Here is a 16,181-nt window from a genome sequence, read left to right on the forward strand (position 1 = left end):
ATTGGAAAAAAAAAAAACATTTAAAGAAATATTAGGTTATGAGTTATGAAAGTGGTTTTTCTTTTAATTAAAATTTAAAACAGAGAGGAGCTTCAAGATGGCGGAAGAGTAAGACGCGGAGATCACCTTCCTCCCCACAAATACATCAGAAATACATCCACATGTGGAACAACTCCTACAGAACACCTACTGAACGCTGGCATAAGACCTCAAACCTCCCAAAAGGCAAGAAACTCCCCACATACCTGGGTAGGGCAAAAGGAAAAAGATAAAAAAAGACAAAGAATAGGGACGAGACCTGAACCTCTGGGAGGGAGCCGTGAAGGAGGAAAGGTGTCCACACGCTAGGAGCCCCTTCGCGGGTGGAGACGGTGGGTGGCAGAGGGGGAAGCTTCAGAGCCGTGGAGGAGAGCGCAGCCACAGGGGTGAGGAGGGCAAAGCGGAGAGATTCCCACACGGAGGCTCAGCGCCGAGCAGCACTCACCAGCCCGAGAGGCTTGTCTGCTCCCCCGCCGGGGCGGGCGGGGCTGGGAGCTGAGGCTCGGGCTGCGGTCGGATCGCAGGGAGAGGACTGGGGTTGGCGGCGTGAACACAGCCTGAAGGGGCTAGTGCGCCACGGCGAGCCGGGAGGGAGTCCGGGAAAAGGTCTGCAGCTGCCGAACAGGCAAGAGACTTTTTCTTACCTCTTTGTTTCCTGGTGCGCGAGGAGAGGGGATTCAGAGCGCTGCCTAAACGAGCTCCAAGGATGGGCGCGAGCCGCGGCCATCAGCGCGGACCCCAGAGACGGGCCTGAGACGCTAAGGCTGCTGCTGCCGCCACCAAGAAGCCCGTGTGCGAGCACAGGTCACTCTCCACACCGCCCCTCCCGGGAGCCTGTGCAGCCCACCAGGGGCCGGCTCCCGTGATAAGGGGACAACTTCCCCGGGAGAACGCACAGCGCGCCTCGGGCTGCTGCAACGTCACGACGCCTCTGACGCCGCAGGCTCGCCCCACCTCCTCCGTACCGCTCCCTCCCCCGCCTGAGTGAGCCAGAGCCCCCGAAGCAGCTGCTCCTTTAACCCCGTCCTGTCTGGGCAGAGAACAGACACCATCAGGCGACCTACACGCAGAGGCGGGTCCAAATCCAAAGCTGAACCCCGGGAGCTGTGCGAACAGAGAAGAGAAAGGGAAATCTCTCCCAGCAGCCTCAGGAGCAGCGGATTAAAGCTCCACAATCAACTGGATGTACCTGCATCTGTGGAATACCTGAATAGACAATGATCATCCCAAATTGAGGAGGTGGACTTTGCAAGCAAAGGTATTTTTTTTTTCCCCTTTTTCTCTTTTTCTGAGTGTGTATGTGTAGGCTTCTGTGTGTGATTTTCTCTGTATAGCTTTGCTTTTACCATTTGTCCTAGGGTTCTGTCTGTCCGGTTTTTTTTTATTATTATTACTTAACAAAAATTTTTTTCTTAATATTTTCTATTTTTTATTCTAATAACTTTATTTTACTTTATTTCATTTAATTTTACCTTCTTCTTTCTTTCTTTCTTTCTTTTTTTTCTCCCTTTTATTCTGAGCCGTGTGGATGAAAGGCTCTTGGTGCTCCAGCCAGGCATCAGGGCTGTGCCTCTGAGGTGGGAGAGCCAAGTTCAGGACACTGGTCCACAAGAGACCTCCCAGCCCCACGTAATACCAAACGGCGAAAATCTCCCAGAGATCTCCATCTCAATACCGAGACCCAGCTTCACTCAATGACCAGCAAGTTACACTGCAGGACACCCTATACCAAACAACTAGCAAGACAGGAACACAGCCCCATCCATTAGCAGAGAGGCTGCCTAAAATCATAATAAGGCCACAGACACCCCAAAACACACCACCAGACGTGGACCTGCCCACCAGAAAGACAAGATCCAGACTCATCCAGCAGAGCACAGGCACCAGTCCCCTCCACCAGGAAGCCTACACAACCAACTGAACCAACCTTAGCCACTGGGGGCAGACAAAAAAAACAACGGGAACCACGAACCTGCAGCCTGCGAAAAGGAGACCCCAAACACGGTAAGATAAGCAAAATGAGAAGACAGAGAAACACACAGCAGATGAAGGAGCAAGGTAAAAACACAACAGACCTAACAAATGAAGAGGACATAGGCAGTCTACCTGAAAAAGAATTCAGAATAATGATAGTAAAGATGATCCAAAATCTTGGAAACAGAATGGAGAAAATACAAGAAATGTTTAACAAGGACCTAGAAGAACTAAAGAGCAAACAGTGATGAACCACACAATAAATGAAATTAATTGTCTAGAAGGGATCAACAGCAGAATAACTGAGGCAGAAGAACGGGTAAGTGACCTGGAAGATAAAATAGTGGAAATAACTACTGCAGAGCAGAATAAAGAAAAAAGAATGAAAAGAATTGAGGACAGTCTCAGAGACCTCTGGGACAACATTAAATGCACCAACATTCGCATTATAGGGGTCCCAGAAGAAGAAGAGAAAAAGCAAGGGACTGAGAAAATATTTGAAGAGATTATAGTTGAAAACTTCCCTAATATGGGAAAGGAAATAGTTAATCAAGTCCTGGAAGCACAGAGAGTCCCATACAGGATATATCCAAGGAGAAACACACCAAGACACATATTAATCAAACTATCAAAAATTAAATAAAAAGAGCAAATATTAAAAGCAGCAAGGGAAAAACAACAAATAACACATAAGGGAATCCCCATAAGGTTAACAGCTGATCTTTCAGCAGAAACTCTGCTAGCCAGAAGGGAGTGGCAGGACATATTTAAAATGATGAAGGAGAAAAACCTACAACCAAGATTACGCTAACCAGTAAGGATCTCATTCAGATTCGATGGAGAAATTAAAACATTTACACACAAGCAAAAGCTAAGAGAATTCAGCACCACCAAACCAGCTTTACAACAAATGCTAAAGGAACTTCTCTAGGCAGGAAACACAGGAGAAGGAAAAGACCTACAATAATAAACCCAAAACAATTAAGAAAATGGTAATAGGAACATACATATCGATAATTACCTTAAATGTAAATGGATTAAATGCTCCAACCAAAAGACACAGACTGGCTGAATGGATAGAAAAACAAGACCCGTATATATGCTGTCTACAAGAGACCCACTTCAGACCTAGGGACACATACAGACTGAAAGTGAGGGGATGGAAAAAGATACTCCATGCAAATGGAAATCAAAAGAAAGCTGGAGTAGCAATTGTCATATAAGACAAAATAGACTTTAAAACAAAGAATATTACAAGAGACAAAGAAGGACACTACATAATGATCAAGGGATCGATCCAAGAAGAAGATATAACAATTGTAAATATTTATGCACCCAACATAGGAGCACCTCAATACATAAGGCAAATACTAACAGCCATAAAAGAGGAAATCGACAGCAACACAATCATAGTAGGGGACTTTAACACCCCACTTTCACCAATGGACAGATCATCAAAAATGAAAATAAATAAGGAAACACAAGCTTTAAATGATACATTAAACAAAATGAACTTAATTGATATTTATAGGACATTCCATCCAAAAACAACAGAATACACGTTCTTCTCAAATGCTCATGGAACACTCTCCAGAATAGATCACATCTTGGGTCACAAATCAAGCCTTGGTAAATTTAAGAAAACTGAAATCATATCAAGTATCTTTTCCAACCACAACGCTATGAGACTAGATATCAATTACAGGAAAAAAATCTGTAAGAAATACAAACATATGGAGGCTAAACAATATGCTACTAAATAACCAAGAGATCACTGAAGAAATCAAAATCAAAAAATACCTAGAAACAAATGACAATGAAAACATGACAACCCAAAACCTATAGGAGGCAGCAAAAGCAGTTCTAAGAGGGAAGTTTATAGCAATACAAACCTACCTCAAGAGACAAGAAACATCTCAAATAAACAATATAACCTTACATGTAAAGCAATTAGAGAAAGAAGAACAAAAAAACCCCAAAGTTAGCATTAGGAAAGAAATCATAAAGATCAGATCGGAAATAAATGAAAAAGAAATGAAGGAAACGATAGCCGAGATAATAAAACTAAAAGCTGATTCTTTGAGAAAATAAAATTGATAAACCATTAGCCAGACTTATCAAAAAAAAAAGGGAGAAGACTCAAATCAATAGAATTAGAAATGAAAAATGAGAAGTAACAACTGACACTGCAGAAATAAAAAGGATCATGAAAGATTACTACAAGCAGGTGTATGCCAATAAAATGGACAACCTGGAAGAAATGGACAAATTCTTAGAAATGCACAACCTTCCGAGACCGAACCAGGAAGAAATAGAAAATATGAACAGACCAATCACAAGCACTGAAATTGAAACTGTGATTAAAAATCTTCCAACAAACAAAAGCCCAGGACCAGATGGCTTCACAGGCGAATCCTATGAAACATTCAGAGAAGAGCTAACACCTATCCTTCTCAAAACCTTCCAAAATATAGCAGAGAGAGGAACACTCCCAAACTCATTCTGCGAGGCCACCATCACCCTGATACCAAAACCAGACAAAGGTGTCACAAAGAAAGAAAACTACAGGCCAATATCACTGATGAACACAGATGCAAAAATCCTCAACAAAACAGTAGCAAACAGAATCCAACAGCACATTAAAAGGATCACACACTATGATCAAGTGGGGTTTATCCCAGGGATGCAAGGATTCTTCAATATATGCAAATCAATCAATGTGATACACCACATTAACAAATTCAAGGAGAAAAACCATATTATCATCTCAACAGATGCAGAGAAAGCTCTCGACAAAATTCAACACCCATTTATGATAAAAACCCTCCAGAAAGTTGGCATAGAGGGAACCTTCCTCAACATAATAAAGGCCATATATGACAAACCCACAGCCAACATCGTCCTCAATGGTGAAAAACTGAAACCATTTCCACTAACATCAGGAACAAGACAAGGCTGCCCACTCTCACCACTATTATTCAACATAGTTTTGGAAGTTTTGCTACAGCAATCAGAGAAGAAAAAGAAATAATAGGAATCCAAACTGGAAAAGAAGTAAAGCTGTCACTGTTTGCAGATGACATGATACTATACATAGAGAATCCTAAAGATGCTACCAGAAAACTACTAGGACTAATCAATGAATTTGGTAAAGTAGCAGGATACAAAATTAATGCACAGAAGTGTCTTGCATTCCTATACACTAATGATGAAAAATCTGAAAGAGAAATTAAGGAAACACTCTCATTTACCATTGCAACAAAAAGAATAAAATATCTAGGAACAAACCTACATAAGGAGACAAAAGACCTATATGCAGAAAATTGTAAGACACTGATGAAAGAAACTAAAGATGATACAAATAGATGGAGAGATATACCATGTTCTTGGATTGGAAGAATCAACATTGTGAAAATGACTCTACTACCCAAAGCAATCTACAGATTCAATGCAATCCATATCAAACTACCACTGGCATTTTTCACAGAACTAGAACAAAAAATTTCACAATTTGTATGGAAACACAAAAGACCCCGAATAGCCAAAGCAATCTTGAGAAAGAAAAATGGAGCTGGAGAAATCAGGCTCCCTGACTTCAGACTATAGTACAAAGCTACAGTAATCAAGACAGTATGGTACTGGCACAGAAACAGAAATATAGATCAATGGAACAGGATAGAAAGCCAGAGGTAAACCCACGCACATATGGTCACCTTATCTTTGATAAAGGAGGCAAGAATATACAATGGAGAAAAGACAGCCTCTTCAATAAGTGGTGCTGGGAAACCTGGACAGCTACATGTAAAAGAATGAAATTAGAACACTCCCTAACACCATACACAAAAATAAACTCAAAATGGATTAAAGACCTAAATGTAAGGCCAGACACCATCAAACTCTTAGAGGAAAACATAGGCAGAACACTCTATAACATAAATCACAGCAAGATTCTTTTTGACCCACCTTCTAGAGAAATGGAAATAAAAGCAAAAATAAACAAATGGGACCTAAGGAAACTTAAAAGCTTTTGCACAGCAAAGGAAACCATAAACAAGACGAAAAGACAACCCTCAGAATGGGAGAAAATATTTGCAAATGAACCAACTGACAAAGGATTAATCTCCAGAATTTACAAGCAGCTCATGCAGCTCAATATTAAAAAAAACAAACAATGCAATCCAAAAATGGGCAGAATACCTAAATAGACATTTCTCCAAAGAAGGTATACAGATTTGCAACAGACACATGAAAGAATGCTCAACATCACTAATCATTAGAGAAATGCAAATCAAAACTACAATGAGGTACCGCCTCACACCAGTCAGAATGGCCATCATCAAAAAATCTACAAACAATAAATGCTGGAGTGGGTGTGGAGAAAAGGCAACCCTCTTGCACTGTTGGTGGGAATGTAAACTGATACAGCCACTATGGAGAACAGTAGAAAGGTTCCTTAAAAAACTAAAAATACAACTACCATATGACCCAGCAATCCCACTACTGGGCATATACCCTGAGAAAACCACAATTCAAAAAGAGTCATGTACCACAGTGTTCACTGCAGCTCTATTTACAATAGCCAGGACATGGAAGCAACCTAAGTGTCCATCAACAGAGGAATGGATAAAGAAGAAGTGGCACGTATATACAATGGAATATTACTCAGCCATAAAAAGGAACGAAACTGAGTTGTCTGTAGTGAGGTGGATGGACCTAGAGACTGTCATACAGAGTGAAGTAAGTCAGAAAGAGAAAAACAAATACCGTATGCTAACACATATATATGGAATCTAAAAAAAAAAAAAAAAAAGGTCATGAAGAACCTAGGGGCAGGACAGCAATAAAGACACAGACAGATGTAGAGAATGGACTTGAGGACACGGGGAGGGGGAAGGGTAAGCTGGAACAAAGTGAGAGAGTGGCATGGACATATATACACTACCAAATGTAAAATAGATAGCTAGGGGGTAGAAGCCGCATAGCACAGGGAGATGAGCTAGGTGCTTTGTGACCACCTAGAGGGGTGGGATAGGGAGGGTGGGAGGGAGGGAGATGCAAGTGGGAAGAGATACGGGGACATATGTATATGTGTAACTGATTCACTTTGTTGTAAAGCAGAAACTAACACACGATTGTAAAGCAATTATACTCCAGTAAAGATTTTAAAAAATAAAATAAAGTAAAATTTAAAACAAAACTTTACCAATGCTTGGTCGTATTCTTTTAGTCCTTGCCATCCTTGGGCTCTACGGTACAGTGCTTTGGTATTTGCTGGATCTATTTCAAGGGCCTACAGAAAGTTATACAATTAATATTTTTATCTACATACCGAGTACTAAGTATACAGGCTGGATTTCCATTTACTGCACGTCAGCTCCAAACCGACCGTTCACTGTTCTGTGTTAAGGGCGCTGGGCCCCGAGAGCCTCCGGTCACACGCTGCTTTGTCAGCAGAGGGCGCCCAGTGCCCACGGGCGAGGGACCCACTTCCCTTCCAGGTCCCCGCGAGCTCCCCCAAGCTGCGGGGCACGCAGTGAGGCACAGCCCCCGTCCCCGACGCGCCTGGGTCTCGGCCCAGGGCCTCCACGCAGCCCAGAGGGAGCATCTGCTGCTGCATCACACATGTCTCTGCACGTATACATACACGTACACACCTGCAATGCCAGGTTCTTCAGCGTTCCCTCTCCTAGCCAGCCCCTCGCTACTCCAATCCGCCCCTTACGTGTATCTGACAGTAACCTTTCTCTGTCGGAATTACTGTGCGGTGGCTATCTCCCGATTGGGCCCTAGCTGATAAGAGAAAAGCATTCTGAATAAAAATCTGTATACACTCATTTCGTTGACATATAGGGGTTTCTCAGGAGCGTGAGTAACTTTTAATAGGTTTCTCCTCTGAAACATTTTAAAAATAGTGTATTTAGTAACATCTTTTAAAGGTCAGTATTGAGATTTTGCTGAAAAGGGTATATGCTACCTGCCTCACAAAGGTCAAAAAGCGATCCAGTGAAGAAGGATCTCGTCCTCTGTCACACGCTCCCTCCTAATAAATACATTCTCATTCCTTATTCCACCTACCCCACTAAATTAGGATCTCATTTTATTTCCACTTGCTCGGGCATAGCTGATCTTTGTGACCTAGATTAATGTGCAATATACATAAAAATTACTAGAGGCGGTCTTTCTAAAATATATGTTTTAGTTTGGAAAACTGTTCAAACACACTGTGCAAGAAGGAGGCAGTCATAACTGCTCTATTTAAGGAAGGCACGCTGCCACCTTGCCGGCTTTGTCGGTTAGCACTCCCGGACGTCCCCGTGAAGGCAGGGGACCTTCCTGTGTGTCCCAACAGCACGCACTGTCCCGGTACAAGTCCTGACAACCCTACGTTGAAACTGACTCCTTCTCCCGCCAAAAAAGTTCCTCGAGGGGAGGGTCTTTCAATTAAAACAGCGAAGTGTCTGTTAGCTGCTTAACCTGCTCCCCACACCGCGCTGGACGCTTTACGTGCATTACACACGGTCTTCACGACAATCCCAGGAGGAAGGCAGTATTTCCATCTGGCGTATAAGGAAATTCAGACTCTACAGGTAGGAACTTGCTCAAGATCGCAAAGCGACGACGCTCTGCTAACAACCTCGCCGGCCGCAGTCGCAGTCATTCCTGGCGCTGTCCTCCTATACCCGGCACATAGCAGGCGCTCAACAGTTACGTGAATAAATGAGCTGAGGAAGAAAGTGTCTTCAGAGAAATTAAGTGATATACTGTTATAAGCTAAATGAATGGTTTGAGAGGAAGAACTGAGGTCCAAAATACTTAGAGATCAAGTGACTTAGATTATGTTTCACTGGGTCTCACTAGGTCCTCCGCAATAAGATAACAGTAGTGTCACATAAAACTGCTTTTGTTCGAAGTAGTAAGTCATCGTCCAACTCTTTCAAAAAGGTAACATCAACAGACTTACCTCCAAACAGCTGTCGACTGCTCCCTGCCAATCGGACAGCTTCAGTTTGCAGGCGCCGATATTCAGCAGGCAGCTCAAAGTGACGGGCTGCAGCTTTGCTCCGCCTGCGTTCTCAGTAGCAGCCTTCGAGCCTTCCACGTACCTGGAGAACACATCGGTACAAGCAGCAAGCAGCCCCATTAAGACTTAACTCTGCTCTCCTCCACTCGGTCAAAACGTGCTGTGTCAGTTCTGATATAAAAGATCACACGCTAATATTAACGTTCTTAATGACCACAATCTTTTTATTAAATGCTTTCCTTTAGAAGATTTTTTTTTTCACTTGTTCCAACTTCTTTCCCAAAATGTTCAAAGAAGCCAACTTAAGAACAATCCCCAAACCTAGAGATTATACAGTAGGAACACTTCTATTTGTAAAGCTCAGGTTTCCATCGCCCACTTTCCAATTACAGGTTTGGAACCAAGGCTGTCATTGTGGGACAGGGCCTGGAATGGGGACAGGTGAAGAGCCCTGTGGTGGTGATTCTGACTTGTCGTTTACTGTAGTTCTGAGCTGTTTACTGAAAAGGGCCTGGCCCCCAGAAATTGGTTTCTGGAGTCTGTCCCCCACTGAAAAGAATCAGGGCTCCTTGGAGAAACTCAGATCTGGACACAAGGTTACATATAAGATGGGTCTGGACCATCTCGTGGCAGAAAGCAAGAGCTCACAGACTAACAGAACAGTCAAAGGGATACAGGAAAGGGGCGCTCCCACCGGACAATCGGGAAGGCTTCAAGCATCAGAAAGAACGACGGTAATAGTATAATTCGTTGAATTGATCAAATACTACAGTAATACTTTAAAAAAAGGAGGGGTGGGGAGGGGGGTCTTTCAAACAGAAGAATGCCAGCTCGAAACTGCAGAATGACTGAGAAAATCGCAGTTCTGCAAGCGTCAGTGTAATAACTGATTCAGGCAAAGGGCTTCAATGATGCTGAAACCACTGGATGAAAGGCTAGGAATGCGATGTTCACACAATCTCACAGTTATCACCTCACAGAGGACTTACTATTTACAAAGGGGAAAGGTACTTTCATAACAGAGATGTGGCTAACGCCACTTTAACCACGTGCCAAAACTCAAAACGGGCGGAACTGCCATGTGCCTTCAGGACATGGTATCATAGGAAACATACACGTCACCTGTTCAAGTCCTTGCTAAAATATGTAACCTCAAACTAATCTTGAGGAAGCAATAAACACACACAGAAGGTATTCCGTAAGACAACGGGCTTCGATGCCACAAAATGCAAATGACTAAAAAACGTGGAGATTAAAGATTAGAGGAGCCTTAGAGACATAAAACCAAAGGATACAATGGATACTGGCGTAAAAACAAAACAAAAAAAACCTGAAACAACTGGGGACCTTTGAATATGGATGACATAATGATATTTGAGAGATGTTTTCATAGTCTTAAGGCTAAGTAGAAGAGTGTCCTGGCTTCTCAGGAAATGCTTGCTAAAATATTGAGGGGTAAAGTGTCATGGTATGTGCAACTTCCTTTCAAAATGATTCTGCAAAAACAAGTGTGGCAAAACTTAAAAACTGGTGAACACAGGTAAAGGTACATGGCTATCCATGTACTATTCTTTTCTGTGTTTTGAAATTTTTCAAAATAAGAATCTGGAAGCAACCAAAGAAATGCAACTATTTCAATACACCTGGTTACTCTGCAAGTAATATGCCAAAAATAGAAAAAACTCCTGAATTTCAGTTAATTCAATTTCAAGTTCTTACAGCAATTTATTAAAAATATTTTATTACCTTAAAACTTTTGTGTATTTTTTAATGGCCATCTCCCAGTTCTGGGATTTGAAAAAAGTATTTCCAATGTCTTTTAAGTCTTCCGTTATTAATAAAATTTTATCTACCTGTATAAAAGAAAGAACACGAATATGTTGGGTTTGAGTATGTAATGCGGTTTAGCGCTACGTTCTATCATTGAGACAGACTGATACAAAAAGCTCAAAATTTTAGTGCTAAATATTTTTAGCAGTTTAAGTACTTACACTTTAACCCACGTGAAAGTACTCACATCCTTTACATCTATGTCTGCATCCTCGGGGAAGTCTGGATGACTGTCACCAGATCCATCCTTGGGGAATATTCCCCAGTCATCCCCTCCCTTCAGTTCTCCGCACTCTGCAGTAACGCACAACTGTAAAAACAACCCTGAACTGTAGACGCGTCTACCACGTTAACGGCGACTTCACAAAGAGTCTAGGTTTACAAGCTCTCCAGCTGCAAGGCGCGGGCAACGCCGTCCAGGCCGCCTCTAACACGAGAGGCCGGCGTCGGGAGGCGCACCTCCGCGCACACTCCGGGGAGCACAGCAGCGTCACTTCGCAGCAAACGCACTTGCTGCCGCTATCCAGAGCTCCGCGCACCCAGACTCAACGGAAAGTGTCATCACTCCCCGTGGAACTCTCCTCACGTGGGGCACGTGCCTTCGACTCACTGACCACTGTTCCCTTCGCACACTGAGTGGCGGCCCCCCTCCTGCAGGTCGGAGCCCCCAGTTCCACTCACAGCCCTGCCCGTGAGGGTGGGTCTATGGTGGCCGTGTGGATTCACAGACGTTTAGAACACAAGCATCTGTGGAGTGACATAATCCAGTCTAAACCCTTAAATGATTCACGTAGGATGAGGAAACGGGCCAAGGAAAGTTAAATAACAAGAGCAAGCCGAAAGCACAAGTTAAACGGCAGAGAGGAGACCAAGGTTTCCTGGTTTCCTGCTCTCTCTGTACTCGTGTACACACTGACTCAAAGCTTTGCAGGTCTAGGAGCGTTAAGTTACCAAAATCAGCAAGACTGATGCTGAAATCAAAACAACCTCCTTTTAAACTGCCCTCATCTCTCCCAGTGTAGAAAACAGCTTTGAAGAAAAAGTGGCAGGTCCAGGCTTCTTTAACAAGAGCCGTCCTCACGTCTTTCAGCTAACCATCATCTGAGCCTTTTACTTACGTTTCCTAAGACGGCAGCTAGAAAATGAGGGTATTACCCTGTCACTTGGTACTCACTTTGGCAGGTTTTTCACCTTTCACCTCCACGTTCTCCAGAATCCTTGCCACACCCATTCCTTTAATCACCTGGCCAAACACCACGTGTTTGCCATCCAAGTGAGGGGTCGGAGCCATGGTGATGAAGAACTGAGAGCCGTTTGTATTGCGGCCTGCGTTCGCCATGCTCAGTAATCCCTCCTTATCGTGCTGCAAGAGTAAGCCATCGAAGAGAACCAAGGTTAGGGTTACTGTCTGAACTACTCTCTACCAGCCACTCACAAAACGAGGGTGGACCGCAGTACCATTTAGACCGCACGCTGTAGTGTAATCTTACTTCGTACCAACTGTGACCTTTAAATCACAAAACGTGGGATACTTAATCACTTTTTAAACTTTAAGAAAAGCTTATGAAACCGAATGAAGTAACAGAGACAATCGTGGGGGGCAGGGGTGGCACTTCTAAACCAGCCATATTGAGAAAATGCTTAGGCTTCATCTTTAAGATGAAGATCTAGTAATTCGGCTTTGCCCTTTCTTATGACCGGGGGTGCTTTTTTCTGAAAAGCATTCAACAGGGCTCCCGCTCTCAGGCCTACATTATGATTCTTCCTTTATGATTCTTTCTTTACACTGAGAACAGCGAGGGACATTCAGTTTAGGCTGGAAGTTCCGTTAGGCTTTTTATTACGGCTTTCATCCGGGTGAAGCACTTCTTCAGAGAATGCCCAAAAGGAACCGCCGTGTACCTCCCGAAACCCAACTTCTGCCTTGGCCCAGCGTGTTCAAAGGCTCTGTGGTCCCACTGTCTTCCTCCTTCCACCTGACCCTGAAGCTTCCTAAACGCACTCCTTGTTGGGCCACACGTGAACACTCACGCTAGTCCTCCCGCCTAAGGTGCCTTTACCCCTCAACCTAAATCTAGCCCTGCCTTCCAGGCCACCAAGCGTGTAGAAGGCAAGAAGAACCAGATGCCCTTGCAAAAGGCCCCCTTGCTTTTTCTCAACGTGTCCACCACATAATCTTAGTGTTCAGCCTTCTGGTAGCTTCCTTTCTCCCTTCCAAAAGTTTGGTGCTTTTCCCACGATATTCAATATTATTAACCTTATTTCCTCAGCCTCCTCCCGTCTTCGTCCTTCCTCACTCACATCCCTCCCTCAAACTGGCATCTGTATTCTAGTTCCTTCTAACCAAATCTCAGCCACCTTGCGAGGTCCAGTTTGCCCAGCTTAAGTACCCATTCCCCCTCAGTGTCTTCCCTAATATATATCATACTTTTTTCCTACAGCATACACAAAAAGTCACAATCAACTTAGCATTTACTAGCGTATTATTATATTATTCTCCAGTTGTCCTATGTGTTTTAATCTTGTCTTTCTGGCAAGATTTTTAATTCCTTATCATGAAGGCGTTTCATTTTTTATAAACTCTGGCGCCAGTGACCAAACTAAGCAATAAACTGTTTAAAAGACTGATGACATTTTATTCTCAAATTATCCTAATTACCTTGCTCATAGTCCTCATTTCCAAAAAAGTCACTTTACTTTTGTACTTACACGTCCATTCTTATAACTTGAACAATGCAACACACCCCGATGGGGACAACTTGGGACAAGGAAGCCAAGAAGGCACAGGCACCCTGATGTCCTTTAGGGGGCCTGGACGTTCACCAGAGCTGCTAGTCTGCAAATCCCCTGACACCCCAGCCATCAGCGACGCTTTCGCTGCGCTTCAGATTTAAGCATGAACATGCACAAGTTACCACCCCTCTGACGAGCACATTTCTCCTGGAAGCAGTTTTGCCATACGGTGGCCACCCTTAAAAACACATTGGCTTTACTGAAGTATATAAACCTGGATCACAATGAAATAGCTGTTGCATTCTTGCCAATAAAATCACTACTGGAGGAAATTTTTTCGTATTAAAGATGTATATTTATGGGGTTTCCCTGGTGGCGCAGTGGTTAAGAATCCGCCTGCCAATGCAAGGGACACGGGTTTGAGCCCTGGTCCGGGAAGATCCCACATGCCGCGGAGCAACTAAGCCTGTGCGCCACAACTACTGAGCCTGCGCTCTAGAGCCCGTGAGCCACAACTACTGAGCCCACGAGCCACAACTACTGAAGCCCACGCACCTAGAGCCCATGCTCCGCAACAAGAGAAGCCACTGCAATGAGAAGCCCGCGCACCGCAACAAAGAGCAGCCCCCGCTTGCGGCAACTAGAGAAAGCCCGCGTGCAGCAACGAAGACCCAACACAGCCAAAAATAAATAAAATAAATTTATTAACCAAAAAAGAGATGTATATTTACAAATATGATACCTTTCACAAGTAAAGGAGATCTGAGCACATCTGAGGCATTTATCCTAATTCAACAAGTATTCCAGACACATAACAACCTTTATTATCAGCAACAAACACGCATTTTTGTCTACTTTACCTTATAATGGAAATTTTCATCTTCAAATTTTCCACCATAAATACTTTCTCCACCTGTCCCATTCTGATTTGAGAAGTCTCCACCCTGAATCATAAATCTCTTCATAACTACAAAACAGGAAAATCACCATTAGAAGCCAGGGACGACTGCAGCAATGCTGACTAACGGGCATGTCGTAATAAGGACAGCTGCTCTCCTGCCTTTCCCCACCCCCGTTCGCAACTCCAGACTCTTAAAAGGCTTTTCACAACCTGAGTCCCAGCTACACCTACTCCCTGATGGCCCACTAACACGCAAAGAATCAGTTCATATGGCACCTCCCCTATAAAACTGTCAGAGCCCAAAACTGGAACTCCTTATTCTTCTCCAGCAGCATCTTGATTCTACCTCCCTTTTATCATATGTATCATAATGATCTGTTTCTCCCAGCAAACAATTAAGTACAGCAACTCCTTTTTTCCTCCTTGGTAACCACGTGCATGGCTGGGCACATAATGGTTACTCAAAAATGCTACTGAATAAACCAAGTATTCCCAAGAGGTTTGTTACACTGTAATCCAAGTACTTCAGCAAATATTATCACTTAGTAGCAAGGGTCCCCAGGAACACTGCCGCGCGCTCAGAGATTTCCCAGGACTCACGGAACTCAGTATCTGTCTGTATTACACGGATGTAGTAAGTAAGACGACACAGCTGGATGATAAAGAGAGAAGATACAGGCAGAGCCTGGAGGAATCCAGGTGTTCCCTTATGCTCCCTCGCTCCCACGAACGGTCACAGGGCACATTCCTCCTCCCCCCCCCAGCAAAGAAAGGCAGCAACATGTGCACAGTGTTTCTCCCCAGGAGAGCCCTGTAGAGACTCAGCACCCAAGGTCTCTGCTGGGGCTGACCCTGCAGGCACCGTCTGCCCAGCAGGAAGCAAAATTCCAGACTCCCACAGGAGAGCAGTGTCCAGCGTAAATCAGACTGCACAAGGCGTCGAGGCAGAGCAAGTCACCTTCAGGGTTCAGAGCGTGCTTCAAGCGCCACGCCCCCTGACTCCAGGCAATGGCCACCCCGCAAGTAGACTCTTCTAAGGCCAGCAGCCCCAGGCCTGCTAAGTTACCTCTTTTCTACACACCCTTTATTAGCATACGGGCACTCCTCCATTTATTGCGCTTTGCAGATACTGTGTTTTTTTTTTTTCTTTACAACTTGCAAGGCTTGTGGCGATCCTGCATAGAGCAAGTCTATCAGTGCCATTTTTTTCAAAAGCATTTGCTCATTTCATGTCTGTGTCACATTTTGATAATTCTCGCAATATTTCAAACTTTCATTATTATTTGTTATGGTGATCTGTGATGAGTAATCTTTGATGTTACTACTATAATTGTTTGGGCATTTTTTAGCAAAGAGTATTTTTAGATTAAGGTACATACTTTTTTTCCAGACATAATGCTATTACACACAACAGACTACAGTATAAACATAACTTTTATATGCACTGGGAAACAAAAAATTTGTGTGACTTGCTTTACTGCAATATTCGCTTTATTGCGGTGGCCTGGAACTGAACCTGCAATATCTCCATGGTATGCTTATATTTTGGTATTTTATTAAACGTGAAAGTAAATCAACAGTTTAAGTATTTTAAAATCACTGTTTTTTCTTAATCAAGTTTTAGAAAAATGTCAATACTCAATTATAGTTTAACTCATTTGTTTCTTCATTAAACAAATATTT

The 16,181-nt window shown here is 43.4% G+C and overlaps 1 protein-coding gene across 7 annotated transcripts in view; it reads right to left on the reverse strand.

The window, feature by feature from the left end:
* The window catches only part of PPID (peptidylprolyl isomerase D), a 29,329-nt gene that overhangs the window by 1,155 nt on the left and 11,993 nt on the right, over positions 1-16,181 (reverse strand). For 2 of the 7 annotated variants that reach the window (XM_068542395.1, XM_068542393.1), the window contains exons 3-8: positions 14,458-14,564; positions 12,039-12,227; positions 11,052-11,174; positions 10,781-10,887; positions 8,975-9,116; positions 7,217-7,303 (exon numbers count right to left, since the gene is read on the reverse strand). In XM_068542395.1, the coding sequence (XP_068398496.1) occupies positions 7,217-7,303; positions 8,975-9,116; positions 10,781-10,887; positions 11,052-11,174; positions 12,039-12,227; positions 14,458-14,564 (755 nt within the window). Of the gene's footprint in view, positions 1-9; positions 654-1,103; positions 1,144-1,511; positions 1,612-7,216; positions 7,304-8,974; positions 9,117-10,780; positions 10,888-11,051; positions 11,175-12,038; positions 12,228-14,457; positions 14,565-16,181 lie in introns of those variants that run through there. The other 5 variants (XM_068542392.1, XM_068542391.1, XM_068542388.1 and 2 more) reach the window with 4 other exon arrangements.

Source organism: Eschrichtius robustus, chromosome 4, assembly GCF_028021215.1.
Source record: "Eschrichtius robustus isolate mEscRob2 chromosome 4, mEscRob2.pri, whole genome shotgun sequence".
Taxonomy (NCBI): domain Eukaryota; kingdom Metazoa; phylum Chordata; class Mammalia; order Artiodactyla; family Eschrichtiidae; genus Eschrichtius; species Eschrichtius robustus.